The sequence below is a fragment of the Nannospalax galili genome, unplaced genomic scaffold (genome assembly GCF_000622305.1).
Source record: "Nannospalax galili isolate Female #2095 unplaced genomic scaffold, S.galili_v1.0 scaffold27, whole genome shotgun sequence".
Lineage (NCBI taxonomy): Eukaryota > Metazoa > Chordata > Mammalia > Rodentia > Spalacidae > Nannospalax > Nannospalax galili.
In genome coordinates, this window is record NW_008357993.1 from 3,587,944 (window position 1) to 3,615,141 (window position 27,198).

The following is a 27,198-nucleotide window of genomic DNA, read 5'->3' on the forward strand; positions in this document are numbered from 1 at the left end:
TGGAAAAGTAATTTGAAAATAGAAAGGACCTTTAACACCCAAATAAGGCAAAAAAGTATCAAATGATCTGAAGACATTATGTATTAAGTAACTCTGAGTATACAAACACACCCACAAACACAAACTCTTTAGGTAGACAACAAGGAATCATTAGGTATATCTAGATAGAAATATGGTTACTATAGTGAAGCAAATGAACCTATCCGTTTTCATTACTTTTCCATTTTCAAGAGCAGCTAAAATATAATCATCTAGCATAAATCCCATATATGATACAATTCCGTTACCTATACTTTTCATCAAATCCTTCGGCTTGTTCATACTAATTCTTTGTATCCTCTGACTACAGCTCCTATTTATAACCACTATTTTATTTTTTCTACATATGTGTGATATAGTATTTTCTTTCTATGTCTTAGTTAACAAGGTACAATTTTCTCTAGGCTCATGCATGTATAGTAAATAGCAAAAACTCATTATTTTCTAGCGCTGTATACTCAGTATACGTATGTACCATATTTTCTTTGTTCATTATCTCACCAACAGATAATCAGGTTGCATTGCTATCTGTACCTCTGCTATTGTGAATGATGCGACAATAAACACAGGAGAGCATGTGAGCTTTATGAAGTAGGCGACAATGTCCTTGCTACAGTGTTATGCCTAGAGAGAGAAAGTGCATTCCCAGGAACTCAGTTTCTTTCTCATCACATTCTTGCCAACATTTGTTATCTTTTGACTTATCTGATAACAGTCATACTAATGGGTGGGTATTGTACTGCTGTTTTGTATAGCATAGCTAATATCTTGAGCATCTTTTATATACTTGTTAGCTATTTTTATGTCTTCTTTAGATAAATGTCTATTCTGTCCACTTTGATTAAAGTTGTTTTTTTACTGTCGGGTTCTTTGAATTCTGTCAACTTTGGGTATTAATCCTTTATCATATATTGGTTTACCTACACTTTTCTCAATCCTTAGGCTAATTGTTTCTTTTTGTTGACTGCTTCTTTTCCTGTGAGAATTTTTAAATTGCCATAGCTCCATTTTTTTTTTTAGTTTTTTCTTTTGTGTCTTGAATGATGTAACATCTATAAAACTCATTATCCAAGGTCCATTTCCCAGAGATTTCCTCTAGATTCTTCTCTGTAACATACTTATATGATTTCTGGCCTTATATAAAATATGTGCACTAATTCTGGGGTCAAGATTTGTTAAGCTACTGCTATTAAGCTACTGTGATGCCAGCATGAAGAAAAACAAACAAGTGCCAGGAAAAAGAGTTAAAAAATAGATTCACATGTATATGATAAGTGAATTTTATATAAAGCTAAAAAGACAAGAAGGGAGAAAATATCTAGTAACTGAAACAAGTGGTACTGGAACAACAGGACATCATGCTAAAAATATGAACTTCAGTATATTTATTCATTAAATAACAAAAAAATACCATAAACTGATTAGAGTCGAATATACATTCTAAAAGTTTGCAACTTAAAAAAAATTAAATGGAAGAGGAAAATCTTTGTAGCCTTGTGTTCAAAGATTTCTTAGATATACCATCAAAAGCATGATTCATAAAACATAAATTATATTTCATCAAAATTAAAAACATCTGCTCTTCAAAAGACACTGTTAAGAAAATAAAAGGTAGAAACCAACAGAAAAAGCACATACATCAAAATATGAAAGAACCAAGACTTAATTACAAAAAGCAAACAACCCAATTTTAAAAGTAGGTAAGTTATTTGAAAAGACACTAGATCAAAGAAGTTGAAGAAATGCCCCACCCCAAAGTATATGAAAGAGAGTAAACATTCTTAGTCACCAAGGAAAAGTAAATTCAAGCCAAAACAAAACTGGTGTGGTGGCACTTTTAATCCTAGCACATTGGGGGCCGAAACATCAAATCTCTGCGTTCAAGGTCATCTTGGTCTGTATAGCGAGGCAGGGCTACATAGTGAGATTCTGCCACAAAACAAAACAAAAGCAAAAGAAAACAAACAAAACCAAGCAAGCGAACAACCTCTATAGAAATATTAGAAAGGCTAAAGAAAGACCAAGTGTTGAGGAGGATGTGGAAAAAGCAGAACTCTCATAAAATGTTATAAGGAATGTATAATGATTGCTTTTAAAGCAATTTGGTAATTTCTTAAAATTTCAAACATAAATGTCATATGAACCATTCTATCTACTCAAAGTTCCAAGATAAACAAAGCACATGAATGTTCACATCTATCAACTGCTGGATGGATGGACTATAATGTATTCATAAAATGGAATTCTACTCAGCAATACAAAGGACTGGACTGTGATATACATCAAAACATGGATTATGAGGTGCAGGGGAGAAGGAGGTGGAGAATTAGAGGTAATGGGGGAAATGAAGTATCACACATTTTTTCTCACAGATACAGAATCTAAATTTAACTATATGAATATATGACATGAAAGCAGAAGCAGAAGTATTTGAGGGGGTTGAAAGGGACTGATGAAGGGGGAGGGGCAGAGAAAGCAAGGGATAAATATGAGCAGGGTACAACATATATGTATGAAAATGTCATGATGAAACCCATTATTTTGTATGTTAAATAAAAATGGGTTACTCTCATATAATTATGAGATTGGACAAATTTAATTATGGACTGGACAAAAATGAAAAATAATGTATAATTCCCTTTACATAAAACTCTAAGAAATATTAACTATCAGTGACAAGTGGCAGATCAGTTGACTGGGATGCTGTAGAAAGGTCAGGAAGGAGCCACAAAGTCATGAGAAATATGGGAGTGAGAGAGCTGTTCAGTGCCTTGACTGAGGCAAGGCTTTCAAAGGATTATACAAATGTCAATATATACATACTTTATACATGCTACTCTTTATTGTGCATCAGTTACATATCATTAAGCCTGTTTTGAAAAAGAGAGAGAAAAAATTAATATGTTTTGCAGTCATTTTATTAAAAATGAATTAAGTAACCTTGACTCTTCAAAAAAAAAAGCTAAGTTTTAAGGCCAGTGATAAAATCCAAGCTTTCAAAACAGAATTAAAATTTTAGAAAGTATGTAACTGCTACCATGAATTTAAGGGTGTCATATTGCTTTTCTAATGAGACTAACTGTGCATTAATGAACAAGCTCTTTTGATACTGTATAATGAACTATATCACTCTCTGAAAGATGTGTGCAGCCTAATGACCTGGTATTTTCAAAATGATTCAATTGTGATACTGCAGAATCATGTCTGGGTAAAAAGATAACATTTTATTATATATCAATCATGGGATTTCACGTAACTTGATATGAAAAGTTCATGAATAGAGTTTAGATTCCACACTACAACTAGTCTTTGAGAAAATTTAGCAAAATTTCTTAAGGTAGGCAGGACTTGATAGCTTCTCAAACATGTGTTACCCTAATCCTTAGCTCTTAAGAACATGATTAGATGCCAATCTCATGAATATGTTTGGTCACATGGCAGAGTTGACCTTAATATAGGGAAATTGTCTAGATAGGCCTGATTTCATATAAATTCTCCAGCTAGTAATATAAGTGTAAGTCAGGGAAATCTAAAACACTTGAAGGATTTGGCATGACTGTGCTATGAAGTGACATGGATGACACACCAAAAAGAAATGAGAGGCTCAGGTGAACAGTCACAAGGCAAAGGACCTGCCAATATCTGAATAAGCCTGGTTGCAGATTAGTCTCTAGGGTGTCCAGATAAGCATGACATTTTGACATTGGCCTCAGAGAATTCAGCTGAGCTTGGTTCAACTTCTAACCTACACTACTGTGAAGTAATAAATGAGTTACTTAAAACTCTTACAGTGAAAATTTGTTATAAAGCAATCTATCAATTAAATGTACACATTCAGTTGGATCCAACAATCCTACTTCTAAGTTTTTAATCTTATTTCTAAACAAGTTCACAACAAGGGTAAAATGATTGAGCACTGTTTGCAAAAAAGAAAGAGAAAAAGTAAAGAAAAGGGAAGATAAAAAGGAAAGAGCAGAGCATACATAACTAGAATACAGACTGGATAAACTATGTAAGTTTTACAAAACAGAATACTTTATAGTCAATATGAGGTGAAGGAAGATGTATACAGGCGACTATGACACAATAATCTCATCACAAGTTATATTACAAGAAAAAGCCAAGACTTGAAGCATTGCTGTTGAATGATTTTCCTATAATTATAGAGGATTTAAAAAAGAAAATTCAAAGTCCCTACATTAAGCATTTCTTCCTGTGGGGGGGACTGTCAACAACAAATTAGTACTGAAATATAATTACAATGCTGAGTAGAAGACTTGCATGTTTAATTTTTTATCTTTAATTACATGTAAAAAAAAGTTGTAGCAGAGGTTACTTGCCAGCACTTAGATGAATACATGCCTGCTTCTGTACAAAACTATCATTTGTTTTATTCAACTTAGACATGCCATCTACATTTTACAATCATGAGTTTTGATGGCCCACAGTAACAAGAGTCACTTTTCTTCAAGTTTGCCTACCTCCCAAATCTAAGTGTCTAGGTAGCATTCCTTAGTGAACAAAGGCTCCATCTGTACCCATGTGAGTGTCCCTATGTTTATGTTTAAATATCCTATTCTAATTATAACTATCTACTACTCAATTGTCTCCAAATTTTTAGATTATACCTATTCATCTATAGTTCAGAGAAGTGCAAATCAGGCCTAACACAGAAAATGCATTTCAATGAGGATGAAGTGAGTAATAATCTATGTGTCCGGCAGTTATATGGTAGTATTTGGGATATTTGAGTAGCAAGCAATGTAGTATGATAAGATAGAAGAAATAATCCTAAATAGTGGAAGCATTAATATAGGCCATATTTTATAGGGTATATACAATATTAGGTGTACTCTAAGAATTTAAATTAAAATCACAAACATTTTTCATATTCCTTTACATTTATTCTAATCAAATAAGTAATTAAAGAAGAAACTGAAAAGGTAAAGCAAACCCTTTTTAGTTATTAAACACTGAAAACCTTATCAATATCAAAGTTTACCTCTGTATTTTTGCATGGATAATGAGAAAAACTTTAAACATACTATGACAGATTGAGGTTGTCCTTGTTTATTGTCAAAAATTGTTAACTAAGAGACCTGGAGTCAGGAAAGTCTCTGGAGAAAATTCCCAGATAGATAATCCTTTATTGGTCCACATATGAAGGAAGCACATAGTTCACAAATGACCCCAAAGTACAATGCAAATGTTTTATATAATAAAAAACGAGGCTACTTAGCAATGTGTTTGGAAAATGACACAAAACTAAATATAAGGGGCAGTTGCAGTGTCATCAAGGTATACCAATGACAAATTTTTCTGCACAACTTTTCATACATAAACACTATATGTAACTGAACTCCACTTGCAACTATACTCTAATAAATCTGCCTCAAGAAATGTTGGCTGACATTTTCTTGAAAACAGCAACATATTATAGCCTACATAAACATTGAGTGTATATACAAGCTTTGTTATCAGGAAAATGTTATGCAAAACTCCTTGGAAACTTTAGAAGGGGAAATCAAAGAGACTAAACATGAAAAAGTAATAAAATATAACATTAAAATGTCATCAAGCAAACCTCTCAAATCGCATTACCTGGGACCAGCTCCATAATGATGTAGACGGGCTGCCTTTGTGTACACACGCCTATAAGTTTAACAATATTGGGGTGATCATATTGCTTGAGAATTCTGGATGAGAGAAAAGTACATAGATTTCTGTCAGTTGACTAATACAAGACTTCATTTATGATAATGATGTGTGCAAGTAGCACATGCTTTAATCACAATTTAATAAAAATATTAGTATGGCCCCAAATTACGCAAAATGAGATGCATATAAATGGGTATTGATAAACATGGGCAACAGGATATGAGTGCAAATAAGGCAATTTATTTTAAAATTGGTACTCACTCTGAATGCTTAACGCCCACATACACAGAAATAACACATTCAACTTCCTTCACAATATCTAGTTTTAGTCACTACCCACCCCCAGATTATCCCATACTGGTAAAATTTTGCTACATAATATATTGTAGATGGCAGAAACAATAGTTCTGAAAAATGAAGCAAAAAGTTAAAACTAATTGAGTAAAAAACTGTTAACAAAGGCTTACACTGAATCAGCACTGAGTAGTTCATATGAAGGCACAATTTCATGAGAGGTTATAAAGTAAGAAAGAATCATTAATAGGACTCCAAGCAAGGGCTAAAAAGAGATTCATTTCCCCCAGAGCACTTTCTACCCTGGTATAAACATTTAGTTAAACAAGATGAACAGACCCCTAGCCCAATTAACCAAAGAAAGAAAGAGCACCTCCAAATCAACAAAATCAAAGATGAAAGGGGAAAGATCAAAACAGACACCAAAAAGATCCAGAACATTACAAGGGAATACTTTAAAAACCTATACGCCACTAAATTTGAAAACCTAATATCATGGGAACCACCAAAACTAAACCAAGAAGAGATCAACAGCTTAAACTGACCTATAACACATAAGGAAATTGAAACAGCAATACAAAACCTCCCTACTAAAAAAAGCGAGGACCACTTTGGATTTACAGCAGAATTCTACCAGACATTTAAAGAAGATCTATGTCCAATACTACTTAATTTATTCAAAAAGATAGAAGTGGAGGGAGAACTTCCAATTTCCTTCTATAAGACCATCATTAATCTAAATCTAAAGCCAGGCAAAGATACAACCAAAAAAAGAAACTATAGATCTATATCTTTAATGAACATAGATACAAAAATTCTCAAGAAAATACTTGCAAACCGCATACAGACAAACATCAAAAAGATCATTCACCATGATCAAGTTGGATTTATTCCAGAGATGCAGGGATGATTCAATATATGTAAGTCAATCAACTTCATAAATCATGTAAATGGACTCAAAGACAAGAACCACATGGTCATCTCAATAGATGCAGAGAAGGCCTTTGACAAAATTCAACATGCATTTATGTTCAAAGTCCTACAGGGAATTGGACTGGAGGGAACATACCTCAACAGAATTAAAGCCATACACAACAAGCCCACAGCCAACATCATTTTAAATGGATAAAAACTGGAAGCATTCCCATTAAAATCAGGAACCAGACAAGGCTGTCCACTAGCTCCACTTCTTTTAAACATAGTGCTTGAAACTCTTACAAGAGCAATAAGACAAGAAAAGGAAATTATAGGAGCAATAATTTAAAAAGAAGAGATCATATTATCCCTTTTTGCAGATGATATGATATTATATCTAAGGGAAGCCAAAAATTCCACCAGAAAACACTGAGAAATGGTGAACACTTTCAGCAAGTGGCAGGTTACAAAATTAATCTACAAAAGCCTCTAGCCTTTCTATATACCAATAACAAGCAATCAGATAGAGTACATGGAAACACTTCCTTTCACAATACCAGCAATAAAATAAAATATCTCAGAATAAACCGGACCAAAGACATCAAATCTTTGAATTTTAATGAAAATTTTATATCTTTAAAGAAAGAGATTGAGGAAGACATCAGAAGATGGAAGGACCTCCCATGCTCATGGATTGGAAGAATTAATATTGTGAAAATGACCATCCTTACAAAAGCCAGTTATAGATTCAATGCAATGCCAATCAAAATCCCCATGACATTCTTCACAGAATTGGAAAAAAACATCCTAAGATTCATATGGAAGCACAAAATACATCAGGTAGCCAAAGCAACCCTGAGCACTAAGAGCAATGTTGGGGGGATTACTATAGCAGATTTTAATCTATGCAACAGAGCTTAGTCATAAAAACCACACAGTATTGGCACAAAAATAGACCTGTAGATCAATGAAACAAAATTGAAGACTCAAATATGAGTACATGCAATTTCAGCCACCTGATATTTGACAAAGGGGCCAAGAATATTCACTGGAGGAAAGACAGCATGTTCAGCAAATGATGCTGGCAAAACTGGATCTCCACTGTACAAGAATGAAACTAAGCCCCTATCTTTCACCTTGCACAAAAGTCAATGCCAAATGAATGAAAGACCTCAATATGAAGCCTGAAACTCTGAAACTGTTGGAAGAAAATATTGGCAACAACCTACAAGATATAGGGGTAGGAAAGGATTTTCTAATTGAGACACCGATTGCTCAGGAAACGAGGCCAACAATCAACAAATGGGACCTCATTAAACTAAAAGCTTCTGTACATCAAAAGAAGCAACCAAGAAAGAGAAGAGAAAACCCACAGAATGGGAGAAAATCTTCACCAGCCACACATCTGACAGAGGTTTAACATCCAGGATATACAACAAACTCAAAAAACAAAGAATCAAGAATGGAAGTAACTCAAATACAAGGGGTAAGGAACTGAACAGAGAGTTCTCAAAAGAAGAAATAAAGATGGCTAAAAAGCATCTTAAAGGTGTTCAACATCATTAATAATTAGGGAAATGTGAATTAAAACCACTTTAAGATTTCTTCCTACCAGTCAGACTGGCTAAGATGAAGAAAATAAATGATACCAAATGTTGGCGAGGAAGTGGGGAAAGGGGAATGCTCCCCTGCTGGTGGGCCCTGCTGGTGGGATAGCAAATTTGTTCAACCCCTATTGAAAGCAGTGTGGAGAAATCTTAAAAAACTAAAAATGAACCTAGAGTTTGACCCAGTCATACCACTCCTTGGCATATACCTAAAGAATTCATCCTATTTCAGGGACACTTGTAAATCCATGTTTGTTGCTGCTCTTTTCACAATAGCTAAGAGATGGAAGCCACCTAAGTGTCCCACAACTGATGAGTGGATAATGAGAATGTGGTTAATTTATATGATGGAGTTTCACTCATCAATAAAGAAAGATGGAATCATGAAATTTACAGGTAAATGAATGGAACTAGAAACTGTTAAACTAAATGAAGTAACACAGACTCAGAAAAACACATGACCTATGTTCTCCCTCATATGTGGATCCTAGCACCAGATCCTTATAAGCGAGTATGTATCCAGATATAACTACAGGAACCAGGATAATGAAAAGGAACCAAGGAAGTAAAGGAAAAGAAAGAAATCTGAAAGAGAAGAACAGTAGGAAATAAGGGATAAAAAATTGGGTTATTTTAAGGGGAGGGGGGAGGGAAGGTTATACAAGGAACCTTGGGGATAAAGGGAAAGAAGGAGCTCAAGAGAGATGGGACCATAGGAGAAGGGTATTATTAAAGGTGAAATGGGAAAAATGGGGACACTTTAAATGGGGAAACCACGGTGGAAGGGTTAGACAATGCAAGAGATAAAATAATGCCTAGCTAGTTTTAAAAAAATCATAGGGAACCATATTAGTCCAACAACTTACTGACAAATTATACATACAACTAGCTCAAGGAACATAATACATGTCTAGTCAAGGTTTATTTGAGATACTTTGATCTTTGCCTAAGCTTTATCTACATAGTACATGGTAATTAGAAGTACCAGGCTGGTGGAATTAACCTTATTGGATGTTTAACAGCCATACTTTCAGGCCTGCACTAATTTGGTCAGAGGGACAATTTTTGCTCCTTGCCCTCCAAGGTTGACTAAGTTCCTGGGGACTATGGAGCATCTCTCAAAATGTCCTATAACTGTGGTGAGTCAACTGTCCTCCTGATCAAGGACGCCATGGAGACCCCACCAGATGGACTTGAACCAGTGTCCAGTCTACAAAGAGAAGGGTCAACACAGTGGAATAATTTCCTCCATGCTTCCAAGTGAAGCCAACCAGGGTCAAGTAGGACCTTTGACTTATCTTCACATAAGTGGAACTAGTAAAAGAAAGGGGCCAGGGTTCCTCCCAAGCTCACGTGACCCCTGAGGAACAGGTCCTCAAATGACCTTAAGAGTAAAAATGAGATTTATTTGGGCCAACTGCATGGTCTTAAATACCCAAAAGGAAAGTATAACCAAAGGTTAAAGGGATCAATATAATTCTTTAAGAGTCCACGTGTCTAGCTAAAGTCTACATAACAAGAAACAATGCCGGACAGGAGATACTGTCCTTTGAGTTGTTGGCCAGGGTGGCCCAAGAGACTCCCAGACAGTAACAAAGCATTGAACTGGGAAAATGAACAGCAGACCCCAATCTTATCTAAAGGAATACTGGCAACTGCTTGCTGCTATATGAAGAAGAACTGATCTTCCTAAAACAAGGAACTCCAGATAGGCTGACTAGACTCAGCGGATGGACAAGAACTGGGGAACGGCTAGGGGCATTGGCAACACTGTGGACAGTAACAGGGATGACAGAGTATATGGGCTGCAGTGGGGAGGGAGACTATGGGAGGGTGCCACTTGGGATGTGGGTATATAGATGAATAAAATTGTTTGGGATGTTCTGTATGAAATACACACACACAAAAATCAATAAATAAAAAATGAGTTATATTTGAGGAAGAAGCATAAAAATTTGCTTGTTAATTAGTAGATGTGAAAAAATTACCATTGAAATCTATCTGATGACTTTATATCCATGCTCTGGTGCCAAGGATCTCAGAAAGTAATCAAATGTGATTAGTAATAATCAGATACATAGAGCTTAGAAGACACATGTGCAAACATCTAAGCATTAACTGCATTAAAAATGAGTTTTTCTGTATGAAACAGTATATTTTAAAATAAAGTGGAGATCTTTTTTAAAGGTTAAAACCTCATTTAATTTTATGTCTGCTAGGGTTTATATTGAGTACAGTATTGTATAACTGTATTTTTAAAATTTTTATTTATTATTTTTATTTTATGTATATGTGTGTAGTGCCTGCATGTAGGTAAGTACATCCATTTCATGCAATGCTCATTGAGGTCAGAAGAGGCTGTCAGATGCCCTGGGACTGGAGTTACAGACAGCTGTTAGCTGCCACGTGGGTGCTGGAATTCAGACCGGGTCTTCCGCAAGAACAACCAGTGTTCTTAACCACTGAGCCATCTCTCCAGCCCAAGTATAACTGTATTAATTCAACTGTGAACCTAAAATTTTACAGCCAATTTTGAAAGAGATGCAGCTTAGCTCTGGAAATTGTTATTGACTATGTCAACGCTGTTGTAATGAAATGCTTCTTCTAATTATGTGGTTATTAAAAAATAATTTAAAAAAATAAGGAAAATTTCTAGAGATAAAATATTCTGTCAATAACGTAGATATTGTAATTTGTAGTAGAAATTAAAATGTAAGTTTCAGAATGTTTGACTTTAAAACAAAATATCGTTTCTTAGGTTGAAGTATAGTAGTGAAGAAATTGCATAAGATAGCCAGCATGATCTCAGACAACACTCACTATATAAATATTTAACTCTGAAGTGTAGGAAGAATACTCAGAAATTTGAATGGATAAAATTTATGTTTTTAATGTCACACTGCATAATTTCACTTAAAAAGAAGAAATTAAGCTCTTTACTTTGCAATAAAACAAGTTAAAAAGTAGAAAATTTCTTTAAACTTATGCTAGACATAGCCTTTCACCTTAAAAATACTGATAACTGTAACAATAAGTTGTGAATTTCAATTATAGTAGCAAGACTTTTATCAGCTGAATTTCCATTAGTGTACATGAAAAAGAGTTTACAACTTTATTCTTCAGACTGTATGTATGTTAAGTACTTAATATTAACTTTAATCTACTGCCATTGGTATTTTTAGATTATAAATGGAGATGAACATCAAGTGATGCATACTATGGGCTGTGTTCCCTCACCGCCACCTCTGTTCTCCTTTTTGCCCTTCTTTGCATTCACCTGCCTATCCACCCTTCATTCACTCTCCACCCACGCATATGTCCACCCATCATACTCTGTCCAAATTATATTTGCATTTTTATATGTACTTGATATAGTTAATTTACCAATAACTTAAATATCTGATAATGATAATTAATAATAAATATGCTATAATGACTTATAAACACATTTAGTATTATTTCAGAGAACTCACTTGGCTTCTTGCAAAAATTTTATTTTTAGTTCCTGAGGAAGATCTTCTTTACACGTTTTAACAGCTACAGGAGTTTTATCCTTTAGTGTGCCTTTATATACTTCACCAAAATTCCCCTGAAAATAAAAATATAATCATTGTTTAGTATGCATGGATAGAACACAAATCTTTGCTAAAAAACAAGTAAGCAAGAAATGAAGCATTTTGAGTTAACCAAATTACTGTGTTGTTTATCACAAATTTCTAATTTTAATAAATATGAGCAATCATTTCTTCATCCAGCAGAATACTGTCAGGTTAATCTTTGCTAGAGAAAGCCTTATTATCTCCTGGCTGCAACAAAAGGAGATATCTATACTGTCAAAAAATGTATGTTTCCTTACACCTACTCCATTTCATCCCTTAAGCACTATACTTTATTAAATGAAAATATCATCATGATTAAAGATAAGAGAAAGAATCAGAGGGCTCACTATTGATCCTCATAACCATGTCTGCTGGAGAAAAGTGGAAGAATGGGGTGAAAGGAGGCAAAACCCCGGCAGATGATAATGTGTCAACTATCACAGGTTGTCAATGCTGAAAGGTACCGAGGACAAAGGTGCCTACTCAAGCATTAATATCACCAATGGTGACCTAAAGTTTATCAAATGCATGAACATTCCTAATAGTATGGCAGCATCTATTTTGATATAATGCCCTATTTACGGTCCTCAGAAAAAAAGGACTTGACACTACAGAAAAGATCAATAAGGCTAACACCTTACCACAAAAGTGTTTTAGCATTCCCTTAGGTTCTTATTACTGCCTTTAAAGCATTCTGCATCTATGTTCTTAAATGTTCCTAGCTTTGAGACTGTCATTCATCTGTTTCCCACTATCCTACACGTGCCTGTCACCTACAGAAACTATTTTCTTTTGTTCACTGACAGTTCGAACTCACATGTCACTATCACTACCAGGTGTTACATCGGTAGCAACTTTTGATTACTTCAATAGACATTTAAAAGTGCTTTTAACACTTCAAACTTCATTTTTTAGATGTCTCTCTTCCAATGCTCTTATAATCCATGTAATTTCTAGGGTCATATCCTAACATCGCTAAGACCAATAATGTAAATCTTCCATAATATCGCCCTCATTCACCTTATCTTCTGTCTGGCTCTCATTTTTCTAATGTCCTCTAGTATGCATCTGTAACAATTTTTAACTCTGTAAGAATAATATCCTTTCCTCCTTTTGACCTCAAATTCCATGGTCAATAATTTCAGATACTTACCATATACTTTCATCATCTTCACTCCTTTCTTAATCTGTAGCACTCCCTTGGCAAATTCACAGCCCTGATTAAACCCCAAATACAGTCTACTCAAACATGACTAGAGAAAAACCATAACCCTGCTGACTGATTCAACTATAAATTCATAAACAATGTTTAAGGGTCCCTTAATGTGGCTCAGGATGACATTTGTACTCCCAGTCTTCTGGATGACTGGTTTGCCGGCTTCTCTCTTTTCAAGTCTTCCCCTATCATTCTTAGCTAATGACGTTGCTTCCTACTTCTCTGAAAAAAGAAACGGACATGTTCTAAACAACTCCTGGACTCCCAGCTACATATTTCTGTGACTGCCAATCTTCCTCCCTGTGTTAAAAACGAGACACTGTATTTCTGTCAGTCTTCCTTCCATTGTGAACTATCTCATTCTTTCTCACTTTGATGTAGCATAACTCTCTCAAATCCCAACATCTTCAACTACACCATTGTCAACTATAAATTAACATACTGTTATTTCTCTCAGGTTAAACAACATAAAATATTTCTTTTGATGCAAATACTCTGCATCGCTGCTTCCTTCTGAGGAAAAACTTCAGCTATATTCTTATGATCTCATGCTTCTCCTCATTCTCTCTTAAATCCGTTCCAACCAATTTTTCACATAAAGCATTTCAACAAAACTGTGAGCCTTATTATCAGTGACATTATTGCCAAATCCAGCAGTTAAATCTCCATTGGCATTTCAAGTACTTCTCACCAAGCATTTGACCCCCGCATCACTGTTTCCTCCTTGGAATACCTTCTGCTCTTGGCATCGTAACAGCTCCTGGGGTTCTGCCTTCCTAATTGGTGGTTTCTTCTCAACCTCCTTCGAGGGCTGCTTTTATTTCCCCTAGCCTATTAGTGCTGGAATAGGCTAAGTGACCAGGAATCAGTTCTTACCCTCCTTTATCTAGACCCACTCCCTCATTGGACCTATCTGTTCTTATGCTCTTAAAAACTACCTCTGTACAAGAATTACTCTATTTATATTCTGGAATAGACATCTCTTTTAACCTCAATACATGTTGTTCAAATATCTTCTATCATCTTTCTGCAGAAATCTAACAGACAAATTCAATGTACCAAAAACTTCTAGTTTTGTTCCAGAAACCTGCTACACTTAAAGCTAAGTTACCTCTTTCTCTCAATCCCCACAGCATCCATCAAGATATTCAACTGGTTCAGCTTCAGAAATGTATCTAAAATTCACTACCCCCTTGCCACAACAACCTTGTTTTAATATCATTTTTCAGTGAGGTATGTACAATTTTCTCCTAACCTTTCAAGTCAGGAGCCTATTTTTAACTCAGAGACCTTTTCAAAAGTATAATCATGCTTCTCCACTGAAAAAATCACCCACCAGCTCTCCTTTTCATTCACAATAAAAGTCAAAGGTATTACAATGGCCAATCAAGAGCTGTGCGATCTATATCCTCACCATCTCACTAACTTCCTCTCCTTCCACATTCCCCCTTTTGCTTGCTCAGTTACTGCCAATCTGGATCCCTTATTCAGCAGGTGAGTTTTGCATGGGTTATTCACTCTGTCTAGAACCCTGATTGCCAGCTGTCTACATGACTAAACAGCTTGTTTCATTCAAGTTTTTAATCAAATCATCTTAATAAGATTTGACTAGATTTCTTTTTAAGAACCAGCTTTGACTAACAGCATTCCCAAATCCTTTACACTTTTCATAGAACTTAGTGTCCTCTAACGCTATAAAACTTTACCTATTTAAAATGCTTCTTATTACCTGTCTTTTCCTTGCTAGTAAGAGCAGAAGCATGGTAAATGCAAGGGATTTTGCCTGCTTGTTCACTGAGTCTGCCAAACACCAAAGAGAGGGCCTGGTTTATCAGAGACATACAGTAAATACAGGATGGCTGAATACAGTACCTACTGAATGTTGGCTACTCAGCAAATGCAGCCTAAGGCTATAGTTCTAAACAAAAAGATTAGTTTTTGTCATTACTCATTAATTACTCCTAAACTCTAAAGTTTAGCTCTCTTTTAACCATTCATGTGCTCTCATAAGCAATTGAATTCTCAGTATATTGTAAATATTCAGGAAGAGTAGTATAATTTTAAATGATAAATTATGTTCCATCATTTAAAAATATCAGACAAAATTAAGCTAAACAACATCTCTTAAAAAGTACTTTCTTTAAAATGGCTAAATTTATTGAGACTTTCATGTTTAGTCATTGAAAAAGTAATTATTCTTAGAAACAGTCCTTGTAAGAAGCTAAATTCTTGCTGATAAGTCATACACTACAGTGTACACAAATTTTTTTAATTAAAATATTTTTATTTAGTACTGAAAAATATGTCCTCGGTAATTTATTGTCCGCATTTCAATAAGTGATTTAGTTTTGAAATTATTTAATTAAACTTTCATGGAAATTAGTTTCTTTGTAATAACTTATGACTAAATCATTGCTATAGCCTACCACAGCAATACTAAATAATAATTTTTTTTTTTTTTTTTTTTTTTTTTTTTTTTTTTTTTTTTTAGGAACTCACTATGTAGATGAGGCTGGCTTGAACTCACAGAGCTCCACCTGCCTCTGCCTCCCAAGTGGTGGGATTAAAGGCATGTGCCACCACGCCCAGCTTCTAAATAATATTCTTCAGAATTGTTTTCTTAAGAATTATGAGACCATCTAAGAATAAATAAACATAGCCTCTCCTTTTAGCTTAAGACTCTTCAGAATAACCTTAATAAAAAGTGTATTAGCAAATAAAATCTTTTTTCCAATAGCAAATTTATGCTTCCACTTAGAAAAGATAATTTAAAATAGTAAGTGCTAAGAGTCCTGTGAAGGAGATGGCCTCCACAAAGATATACTGTCTTAGCATATATTACAGGTTTTCATAAAATTGGGAAACATGCTCAAGTCACCAAGTTTACATTTAAGTAAATAAAGAATCATAATTTATTATTTTACTTAAAATGCAGGACCTGAATTGAGTCTAGTACCGATCACTTATAAGTTATGTATGAAAACTTTCCCAAAATTAACTGAATTGTACAGTTTTCATAGTACATCATGAAGCTAAATTCAATTCAAACTTTATAGAGAAACATTCCTGATTATAGTGACAAGCTAGTATTTTTCACCAGAACATAAATTAAATTATGAGAATAATTTGTAAGTAGTCTATTTGACTAATTATCAAATGTCTGTTGTTATTGTTATAAATAACATATAATATGGCTATGACTTGGAGGAAGCATCCAACTAGATTAGAAGAAAAAAACTTTATGGAACTGCTGAACAGTTCGCTCTGACCACTAATGGAGCTAGTTACAAAACAGGTATTTAAGATGAAGCACATTTTCTCTACGTCATTATTTCTAAATTTACATTTATTTATTTAGTGTGTGGGTGCAGGGCTGTATACCTGCCAAGGCACATGTGTGGTGGTCAGAGGACAACTTGTAGGAGTCAGTTCTCTTCTACCATGTAGGATATTGAGTTCAGGTGGTCAGGCTTGATAAAAGTGCCTTTATTCCCTGAACCGTCTCCTTGGTCTCTTGTTCACATTATTTTTTATTAAAATTTGGTGTTATAAACTATAATTTCATGAACATGCCTATTTTTTCTGGACAACCATATATAACTGGAAACAAAGTAAGATAACTAGGTGTTTATTTAAACTTTCACTACTTCACAGTTTCTTTTTAAACCTGCATTTAATAATTTTGGTTTTATTACATTGTAATAAAATCACTATGGCTTTAGCCCTTTAAGTGTAATGTATACACTATTTTTACAGACAGAATCATCCACATGCCTTTCCAAGAGTATCACACATCTACATCAGTGAATGTTGTAGGATTTTAAAGAGATATGATACTGTGTTCTTCTGGATTAATGTATACATTCCTTGCTGTGTACTGGAATATTAAAAAAAGCTTTGAACAACAATGTAAAGTTCATGATAAATAGAAAGATTTTGGCTATTTAGCTCAGCTGATTACATACCTTGCCTAGTAATTCTCCCAATGTGACATCTTCATGATTGAGAATCCATTTCTTATCCTATAGCAAAAAGAAATGGTTGTTTAGTCCAATCAGGAATACATTTCCTAAAAAATTCACTCGAGGAAATAATGGAAAATAAATCTAAGGAGGATAGTCCACTAAGTATAATCATTAGCATACTAAGAAGCTGTGACTTCAAGATGCTACAAAACAGATTTGAGAATAGTTACTACTCAATTGGCTATCAAAACCTATACTGTAGCAAACTTCTGTCAGAAATTATAGCCTTCAAAATGACGGTATACATGTAAGTAAAACAGAAGGTGTACTTTTTACCCACCCTCCATTAAAAAAAGTTTAAGTTTTGTCATAGCAAATTACAGTTTCATGTTACAATCCAAAATGATCAATTTTCATTTGTTCTTAAAACTCATTTTAACATGCCCACATTACTAAGAGCCAGTTTTTATACATAAAAACAGTATGAATTATAGCTTTCTATGACCATGTACATAGTCCCATATCTTTTTGGCATTATTTTCTGTGATATAACAAAGAAACAAACATCAATTACAATACCAGTAGGATGTGCAATACTGGTGATGCAAATATGGTATTGTAGAAAAGCATCTCCTTCAAGTTCAGGAACTGACTACTACACAGGGAGCACATTAGCATGTAAAAACACAGAGCTATTAAATCACACAAATTATGATGTTAGAAAAATGAATAGGTTACTTTAAAAGGAAGAAGGAAAATGAAAGGAAGCAAGAAAAAAGTTAGAGCAGAAAGAAGGTAAGGAAGCTAATGGGGAAAAAGGAGACAGATGAGAAGAGGAGGATGCAACAGAACAGAGTTCAATATGCCATTCAGTATTTAGGATCGTATTCACACTGGAGGATAATTTCTCTCATTAGATAGAAATAAAGTTATGACTTCTTCTATGAGTCATAATAGGTAACCAAATATCTTGAAGTAAAAATATAAATGCAAATGCTTTAAAAATATCCTTTGACAGTCATTTGAAGTAGTTTATCTTTAGGAAATTTATGTGACACTCAATTATCACCCTCTGATAGGCAAACCAAACACAGGCCACCTTTGTTTGGTTTTGTTTTCTGAGACAGGGTCTCCCTGTATCCCCAGCTTCGGGGCAATGTAGACCAGGCTGGCATTGATCTCCCAGAGATCTGCCTGCCTCTGCCTTCCGAGGGCTGGGATTAAAAGTATGTGCCACCACACCTGGCTCAGGCCACCTTTATTTTCAAAAGGCAATTTACATAAATAATATTTCAGTATAAATGTTAAGTTAAAGCTATGAAGATTAAAAGAAAACGGAGAAGAGGAGCTTTACAGGACATGAATAAGCAAAGATTTCTTAGATATAAGAAATAAAAACTGCATTTCCTCAAACTTAGAAGCATTCATGTTTTCAACCATAATGTATAAAATGAAAGGCAAATTACAAATTGGGAGAACATTTTACAATATTTCTACCAAATAATAAATCTGTATGCAGAACATATATAGAACTCACATCTCAAAACCTACTAAATTTCAAGAAATTATAAAAAAAAACAACTTAACAAAAGATGGAAAACAACGTACAGACACATCACAAAGGGCTTAACATCACTAGTCATCAGCAACATATATATATAATTAACCATGGTAAGACAGCACTTCACATTCATTACAATACTGAAGTGTGCGCGTGCATGCGTGCGTGTGTGTGTGTGTGTGTGTGTGTGTGTGTGTGTTCATTCCCGGGAACTGAATTTACAGACTCATGTGCTATACAAGTCTTTGATCACTGTTCTACTCCCACCCTAAAATTTTAAAGAGCAATATGAAGTTGTAAGGTTTTAGAGCCTAATATATTATTGATGAACCTGAAAAATCTCACACAGACACACACACATTGTCATTTTGGAAAATAATTTGGAAGTTTCTCATAAAGTCTGGAACTCTTTAGCCCCCAATTTCTTGATAAGTCATTTATACATTTAAATTCTTTCCATATTTTTTTGTGTACATATGTGTATAGGACATGTATGATGTATGTGTTTCTGCATGGCTGTGCATTTGTTCATGCAGGAATGCAGTTCATGGGTAGAGGCCAAAGGTTGACATGGTGTGTCTTCCTCAATCAGTCTCTAACTTATTGTTGGAGAAAAGGTTTCTCACTGAACCCAGAACTGACTGGCTAGACTAGCCACCCAGTAGGCTCCAGGAATTCACCTGTCTCTGTCTCCCTAGTGCTGGAATTACAGTCACATGCAGCCACACACCACTTTTTCTATGGGTTCTGGGGATTTGAACTTGGGTCCTTAGGCTTACACAGCAGGAACTTTATCAACTGAGATAGCTCTACAAACCTGCTAAGCAAAATTTTAGATGTAAATTACATATCCACAAAGTTGATTTTTAATTAAAAAAATTGATTTTGTCCATTGAGTAGCACTAATGGTTTAATCCGACCACCCTCCATAATATGTTATCAATGTTACTCATCAAAGAATATTAGAGTCCGCAAGGCAGAAGTGTTAATATACTTATTTTCGAGTTTATCACAGTAGATAATGAAAAGCAAGAAGTTTAGATGAAACTTTCCACTGTGAGCCATTGAAAAAACAAGCCTGTCTGTGGTCAGATGTACAGGTGACAAAGCTAAGATGCTCACCCTGTGTCTCCTCTCCTAGCTTCAACATATGATACGAACATACGATACTGTGTTACAGAGATCAGTCAAAGGACATTATACACAGGCTACAACACTCCTTAGAGTTTAAATTGTATACCTTAGAATACTGTATTAGCTAGGTGAACTGGAGGCTCAAACAACAATCCACACATCTGTGGTCTGACTAAATGGCATGCCACTTTTTTGTGTACTGGATGCCCACCCACACACATGAAAAATGAGTGTCATTTCCAGAAAGCCAATACATGCCAAACTGTAGAGTTACAAAGTGTGCACTATATGCCCAATTTAAAATAAATTAGCATTCCTTTCATCAGTTTTCACAAACAAATCTTTCTGAAAATATCTGAAACAATGTAGCAACCATGTATCTTTGTATACATAAGTGGTTAAACTAAAGGAAGTAACAATAAATTGTGATATTTATAACTTTCTAAAATATATCACATCTTAATTTTTATTATAACATTCAGAAACAATGGCAACTATTATTCTAATCTTCAAATTTTATTCCTTTACTTAGTAGCATCCCAGTATATTCATTGAATTATTATAATCAAGGGAATATAGAACTTTTTCTAAAAATGTAACTGCTTAATTGGTAATGGTCCTGATTTTCTAGGAAGAAAAAAATGGCAGGATAGGCATTCTCAACTGAATAAAAAACTGTCAGTTTTCAACTGAAGTTTTTAATAAGTTTTTGGGTTTTTTTAAGGGAAGTTTGGTTTGGTGTTTCTCTCTCTCTTTGTATATATATATATAACTTTTTGAGACAGGGTCTCCCTGCAGCCCCAGCTGTCCTGGAACTCACTATGTAGACCAGGCTGGCCTTGAACTCACAGAGATCCACCTGCCTCTGCCTCCCAAGTGCTGGGATTAAAGGCGTACACCACCACGCCTGGCCTTTTTTTGGATATTTTATGGGCGACTCTGTTGAAGCCTTTAATAAGTGTTGTCAATGATATATCTAGGTGATTCACCTATAGTAAAGCCGTATTAGTACTTGGTCATTTCTTTATAAGTTAAATACCTAGCACTTGGGAGGCAGAGCCAGGCAGATCTCTGTGAGTTCAAGGCCAGCCTGGTCTAAATACTGAGTTCCAAATCAGCCTGGGGCTACAGGGAGACCCTGTCTCAGAAAGACCAAAAACAAAACAAAAACAAAAACAAAACCCTTGGAGTCTATATGTATTCAAATATTGATAAGAAGAAACTATGGGTAATCTTCATACACGTAGCTGATCATAATAATGACTTTAGGGACCTAGGATTGATAATAGCAAGCATGATGATTATTATTTTAATGATATGTTTAAAATAAATTAATAAATAACTATATTATAAGTGGGTTTAAGATACTAAAATCATGGGGCTGGAGAGATGGCTTAGTGGTTAAGAGCACTGAGTGCTCTTGCAGAGGACCTGGGTTCGATTCCCAGTACCCATATGACAGCTAACAACTGTCTGTAACTCCAGTTCCAGGAGGTCCAACACTGTCTTCTGACTTCTGTGGGTACTGCGTGACACAGATGCATTTACATGCATGCAGACAATACACTCATACACATAAAAAACATAAAATAAAAAATACTGAAAACTGAAAATAAATATGTAAAAGTAACTTTTACAGGTTACTTCTCTTTATCATAATTGCCACACTTACAAATTACATATTTGATGAAAAATTCCTATCACACACTGGAGAATAAAAATATTTACAAATTCTATAGGTTTAATGTTTTTTATTACTGGGTATTTAATATTTCATAGAATACCAGCTTCTCACAGGTAACAGACTAAAATGCAAAGTAAGTGATGACAATGAAATAATTGAAGACAAGATTAATAATAGTGTCCAGGAACAAATTTATTTTGAATATACTTGGGAATTGGAAATTCTGTACTTCAATAATACTTGGAAAGTGTGGGCTGAAGGTTAAGGATTTCAGTTGTCACTTGAATGTACTGAATTCTCAATGTACCTTCTAATGGCTCTGTTAGTAATCAGTATTTATTCATTGAGCTGATGTGTGCGTGAGATGGGGAAAAGGAAGGAACAGTTGAAATGGACTCCCTGCCCTCTAGTGAGTTAAGACAGCTGATTCTAGTAACCTGGATGTGAAGGAGACATGGCTATGTGTTAGTCTGAGTTATTCCAGAAGCCCAATCTGAGACAAAGATCAAAATGCAAGTCATCAATTTAGGAAATACAAGGAACAGAAGAACAGAAGTAAAGGTACCCCTTTGAGGCACATGGCTAGTCTCATTTTCTAGAGTTTGTCCCATACAGGTTGCTGGATTAATAGCTAACCACTAATTTGTTTTTTATATTCTTAATTTATTTTGTTTTGTATATATCATATATTTATACACCTAAGTTTTATGTATAAATACTCATCTTATTTTTCATTGGCCATTTGTACCTCTCTCTCTCTTTTTTGAGACAGGGTCTCCCAGTAGCTCCAGCTGGCCTGGAACACACTATATAGACCAGGCTGGCCTCAAACTCACAGAGATCCGCCTGCCTCTGCCTCCCAAGTGCTGGGATTAAAGGCATGCACCACCATGCCCGGCCAAAGGTAATATATTTTTAAACAGTGAATTATTTAAATATTTGTGATAGAAAAAATTGCTTGCAAGGTAAAATTTGTCAGATTACATTCAATAGTCTCATTATTTTCATTTATTAGAAATTAAATTAAATTTATGAATATGATAAATCTTTGAAATAATATACTTTTAGGAAAAATGATAATTATGTAAGAAAATATGAATAATGTTACTCAAAGTTACTGGCAAGAAATGTATTCAAACAATCATATCTATTTTTCATGGTTCATCTAAAACTTTCAAAGCTAGAAAAATGAAAATTTTAGGAAAGTAACAGAGATTTAGAAGTTAATAGTCAGTCTAACCTTCGCAGCCTATTCCAGAGCAAAACAGTATGAAAACTTGCCAATCCAAACTTATTTCTTAAACTTCTGGCTTTCAGAAATTTGTTAGTTAATATGAACAAAGATAAAAGATGCTAAAAAATAAAGTACTATTTATTAAAAAGCTCAATAAATTAAAAAGTTTCCCATACTAAAATCCCTATTTTTTAACTTTTGGATTAAAAGTTTCTTTCTTCTTTTCTTTTTCTTTTTTTTTTTTTTTAAATTCCGAAGAGAGGCAATTTTCAACACATTTTTCCAGAGGTGTGACTATAGCTTCTTGCTGTTTGTATTATAATAGCAGATAGAATCACACTGAAATGGGCCAATAGCCCATGGATAAGTGATGAGGCAGAAACCCAAAAGTTCAGTGCCTTGCCACAATAGAAGGAAGATCATCCCACGCCTACCACCCCCTCCAAGGCTCAGGGACTTTTATGGAAGAGGTTGGCAGAAAGAATGTAAGAGCCAGAGGAAGGGGTGGAGTGTTACCTGGAAGTGTCCTCCAACCACTATGTTGGCAAGTTATAGTCATACCTTCTTCCCACACTCATCAAGGAGTTGAGGGGGAGTCAGTTACCCCTCTCACCCAATCAGTTGACCTTAGCTACATGTGGGGGAGGGGCTAAGGATATTTAAGCCAAGAATGCCAGGAGGCACCTCTCTCACCATTTTCTGCAGCTGTAGGAAGTCACAGGATCTATATTTGAGTGTGGACTTTCCAGTGCAGCTGTAAAAGGTGGGTACCCACTCCTCTGTAAATAAATTCCTACCCTATGCTCTGTTTTAAAAAAAAGAAAATGATAGATGTTTGGGCAGACAGATGAGAGGGTTCTGACTCAACCACAAGTGGATGGACTTGCACTGGGGAATGCCTTGGGACACTGACTTGACACAGTGGGACTTAACACTTAGGACAGAGTATATGGGTTCCAGTGGGTGGGGAGCTCTGGGAGAGTTCTGGTGGGGACAGGGCTATAAAGATGATTCAGATTGTTTGAGATATTCTGTATGAAATACCACAAAATTTAATAAAAATTTTTAAAAAAGTAAAGGAAGGCAGATTTTGTTCTGCTTTCCTAGATTACCTGCACAGTTTAAAGGTTCAATTCCTTTTTTTGTTGTTGTTACATGGAGGTCAGTTCAGTCCACTTACATTATCTCTCAGGTTGAAAAGGGCAAACTTCAGAATTCCTTCTGGCTATAAAACTGGGTACTGATAAGGGTGAACATCAAAAGAAGTAACATACATTATTCTTTAAAAAAAAACCTTTATTTTTCATTTTATGTGTTATGCCTGTATGTATGTAAGGGTACCCATCGCATGCAGTGCCCTTGGGAAGCCAGAAGAGGATGTTAGATCCCCTGGAGCTGGGGTTACAGATGGTTGTTAGCTGTCATGTGGGTGCTGGGATTCGAACCTAGGTCCTTTGTAAGAGCAGCCTGTTCTCTTAACTACTGATCCCTCTCTCAAGCCCCCATATTACTCCTGAAGATAAAACTAATTTGGATTCTGACAATGGCTTTAAATTATGGATTAGATCTTTTTAGGGAAAGGTTAACTGGGTATGGTGGCACACACCCTTAATCTTAGCACTTGAGAGGCAGAAGCAGGTGGATCTCTGTGAGATTGAGGGTAGCCTGGTCTATATAAGGAGTTTCAGGCCATCTGGGGCTGCATGGAGACCCTGTTTCAAAAAATCCAAAATCAGAAAGAAAAAGAAAAAGCAAGAAAAGGGTTAAGATGGGGATTGCAGTAACTAACAAATTTTTTTCTAAATGTGACTGTTCTTTGCCCCAGTTTTGTACTATTTAGGTTCCTGTATCTCTTGAAATTTATCATTATGTACTTAATGCTAATGGCCAAAGAGGAAGCTGATTGTCACTCTGTATGCATCTTATACATGCCATTCAATTGGTTAGGTCCATTATGCATGGTTTTGGGGGAAACATAAACTTGTCAGTTATGTTTTACTTAAAATACATGGGAGGAAGTTATAAGTAGGATGATTAATGATGATGATGATGATTAATGTATTTAGTGCAAATATGTGGTTATTTTTCTCAGATATAACAAGTTTCCCAAGTCTCTGAAATAAAAGGAATTTCCCTTTCTGTATGGATGAGAATATTACTATTGGAGAAATTTGGGGTTTCCTCTTTTTGAGTTCTTAGTCTAGATAATAAAATAATTTTAAAAAACCAAAAAAAAAATTAGAAAAGTTGGAAAGACAGCACAGTGGTTAGGGACTAAAGTTTGGTTCCAGCACCCACTTTGAGTGGCTCACTAATGACTGCAATCCCAGCTCTAAGGGATTTGTTGTCTTCTGGCCTCCGTGACCATTCTCATACATATGTGCACATATACCCTCCCTCCCACATAAATAAAAGTATAGTAAATCTAAAAAAAAGTAGAAAATAATTTTGGTAAAGGTATATAAATAAATGGAATTAATCTAGATAAATAAATATGGTAGAGCCAAAAAGATCTTAAAAGAGAGCACTGTATGGTGGGAAACTAGAAATGTACCTTTTCAACCTATGACAAACTTAGCCAAGCACACAGTATCATAAACCCTGGTGATAATGCACAAGGCAAGCCAAGTACTGTTAAAAGTGGGTAGGAGCAAGGCAAACCAGTTGGGCAGTTGAGGAATAAGGGAACATCATAGCAGTAAGCTGCCTTCTGTCCTATCCACACAACAAAAGAAATCATCCAGCCTACCTAGACAAGACAAGGAAGAGCAGGTAGGACCATCCTTCCCTGAGGTTACTTGGAGTCGTAAACACCATGAAATGAGCCCAACACTATCTAGGAGGGACCGAGAGAAACCTAGCAAGCAAGAAGCAGCTAAGGGAAGGACTCTCTTTCTCAGTCAGACCTTAGACCACTTGGCCCACAAAGAAATAATGAACTGGCCATGAACTAAAAACTGGAGGGAGGAGGGGCAGAGCAATAAGCAAACATGCCTGAGAAGCCTCTGTCCCTGCTGGCCTGACATCTCACTCCTTAACCAAAGAATACAAAGTAGCTAGGCTGCTTCAGCAGGGGAAATACTGCTAGAAAATGCAGGCTAGCCTGGAAAGGCTCTTTGTCTGTGGTGATCTGAGATTACATTAGAATACTAAAGACAAGAGAGCAGCTGGAGAATATTGGGAGAAGAAATCCAAGTACTATAAGCCTAAGCCACAGCTCAGGAAGAGCTCTCTGTTGCTCACAGTCAGGGAAATCCTACTAAACAAGCCATAGGCCTGAGACCCTTTTCTCCATAGTGAGAAACACCTGGCAGCCCAGCCCAGGACAACTCCATGCCCTGAAGCAGCACTAAAAAGAAAATTGTAAGTTAAATGGCTCCAAACACACCAGCAAAACACAATGCCGCCAAAAAGGCTCGAAAAATTAGACTAGCAGTGAAATCATAGGCCACCACCAATGCTGGAATTTGAAAGCTAAATCTAAATAAGGTGACTGCTTTGCAAAAAAGAAAAAATTTTAAAAGGACCTGAAGTCTTCTAATAAAACAGATTAAATTGGATGTTCAGTTTATTGATTAACTTAATCTGAGTTTTTTTTCTGTTTTATTTTTTGTTTTTGTTTTCTTTTTATTATTTTTATGTGTATATTTTTATGAATATATTTATGTGTAGGTGCACCTGTGTCATGCAATGCCCATGGAGTCAGAAGAGAGCATTGGATTCCCCTGGAATTGGAACTGGAGTTTACGGACGGTTGTTAGCTGCCATGTGGGTACTGGGAATCGAACCCAGGTCCTCTGCAAGAGCAGTGGGTGCTCTTAACCAGAGCCGTCTCTCCAGTTCTTTAATCTGAGCTTAAAAAAAAAGTATTATTCTTTTTTATTTTATGTGTATGAGTGTATTGCCTGCATGTAAATGCACCTGTGTCATGTAATGCCCAAGGAGGTCAGACGAGGGCGTTGGATCCCCTGAAATTGGAGTTACAGATGGTTGTTAGCAGCTATGTGGGGGTTGGGAATGGAACCCAGGTCCTCTGTAAGAGCAGTCAGTGCTCCTAACTGCTGAGCCATCTCTCCAGTTCCCTTAATGAGATTTTAAAAATATTATCAAGAATCAAGAAAACGAAAACCCGAATGAGTAGAGATAGTCTTCTAACAATAACACTGAGATAGATCAGATACTGGAATTATTAGACATGAATTAAAAAGCAACCACAAAAATACAGTCATTTTAAAAGGCTCTTGAAACAAGTGAAATATACAGATTTTCAACAATGGAAACATAAATTATTT

General features: G+C 35.4%; 1 protein-coding gene across 7 annotated transcripts in view; it reads right to left on the minus strand.

Annotated features, from left to right (window-relative positions):
• The window catches only part of Fer (FER tyrosine kinase), a 512,255-nt gene that overhangs the window by 168,835 nt on the left and 316,222 nt on the right, over positions 1-27,198 (minus strand). For all 7 annotated transcript variants that reach the window (XM_029557642.1, XM_008856015.3, XM_008856016.3 and 4 more), the window contains 3 exons: positions 17,294-17,350; positions 11,987-12,102; positions 5,641-5,735 (listed from right to left, as the gene is read on the minus strand). In XM_029557642.1, the coding sequence (XP_029413502.1) occupies positions 5,641-5,735; positions 11,987-12,102; positions 17,294-17,350 (268 nt within the window). The remainder of the gene's footprint in view (positions 1-5,640; positions 5,736-11,986; positions 12,103-17,293; positions 17,351-27,198) is intronic.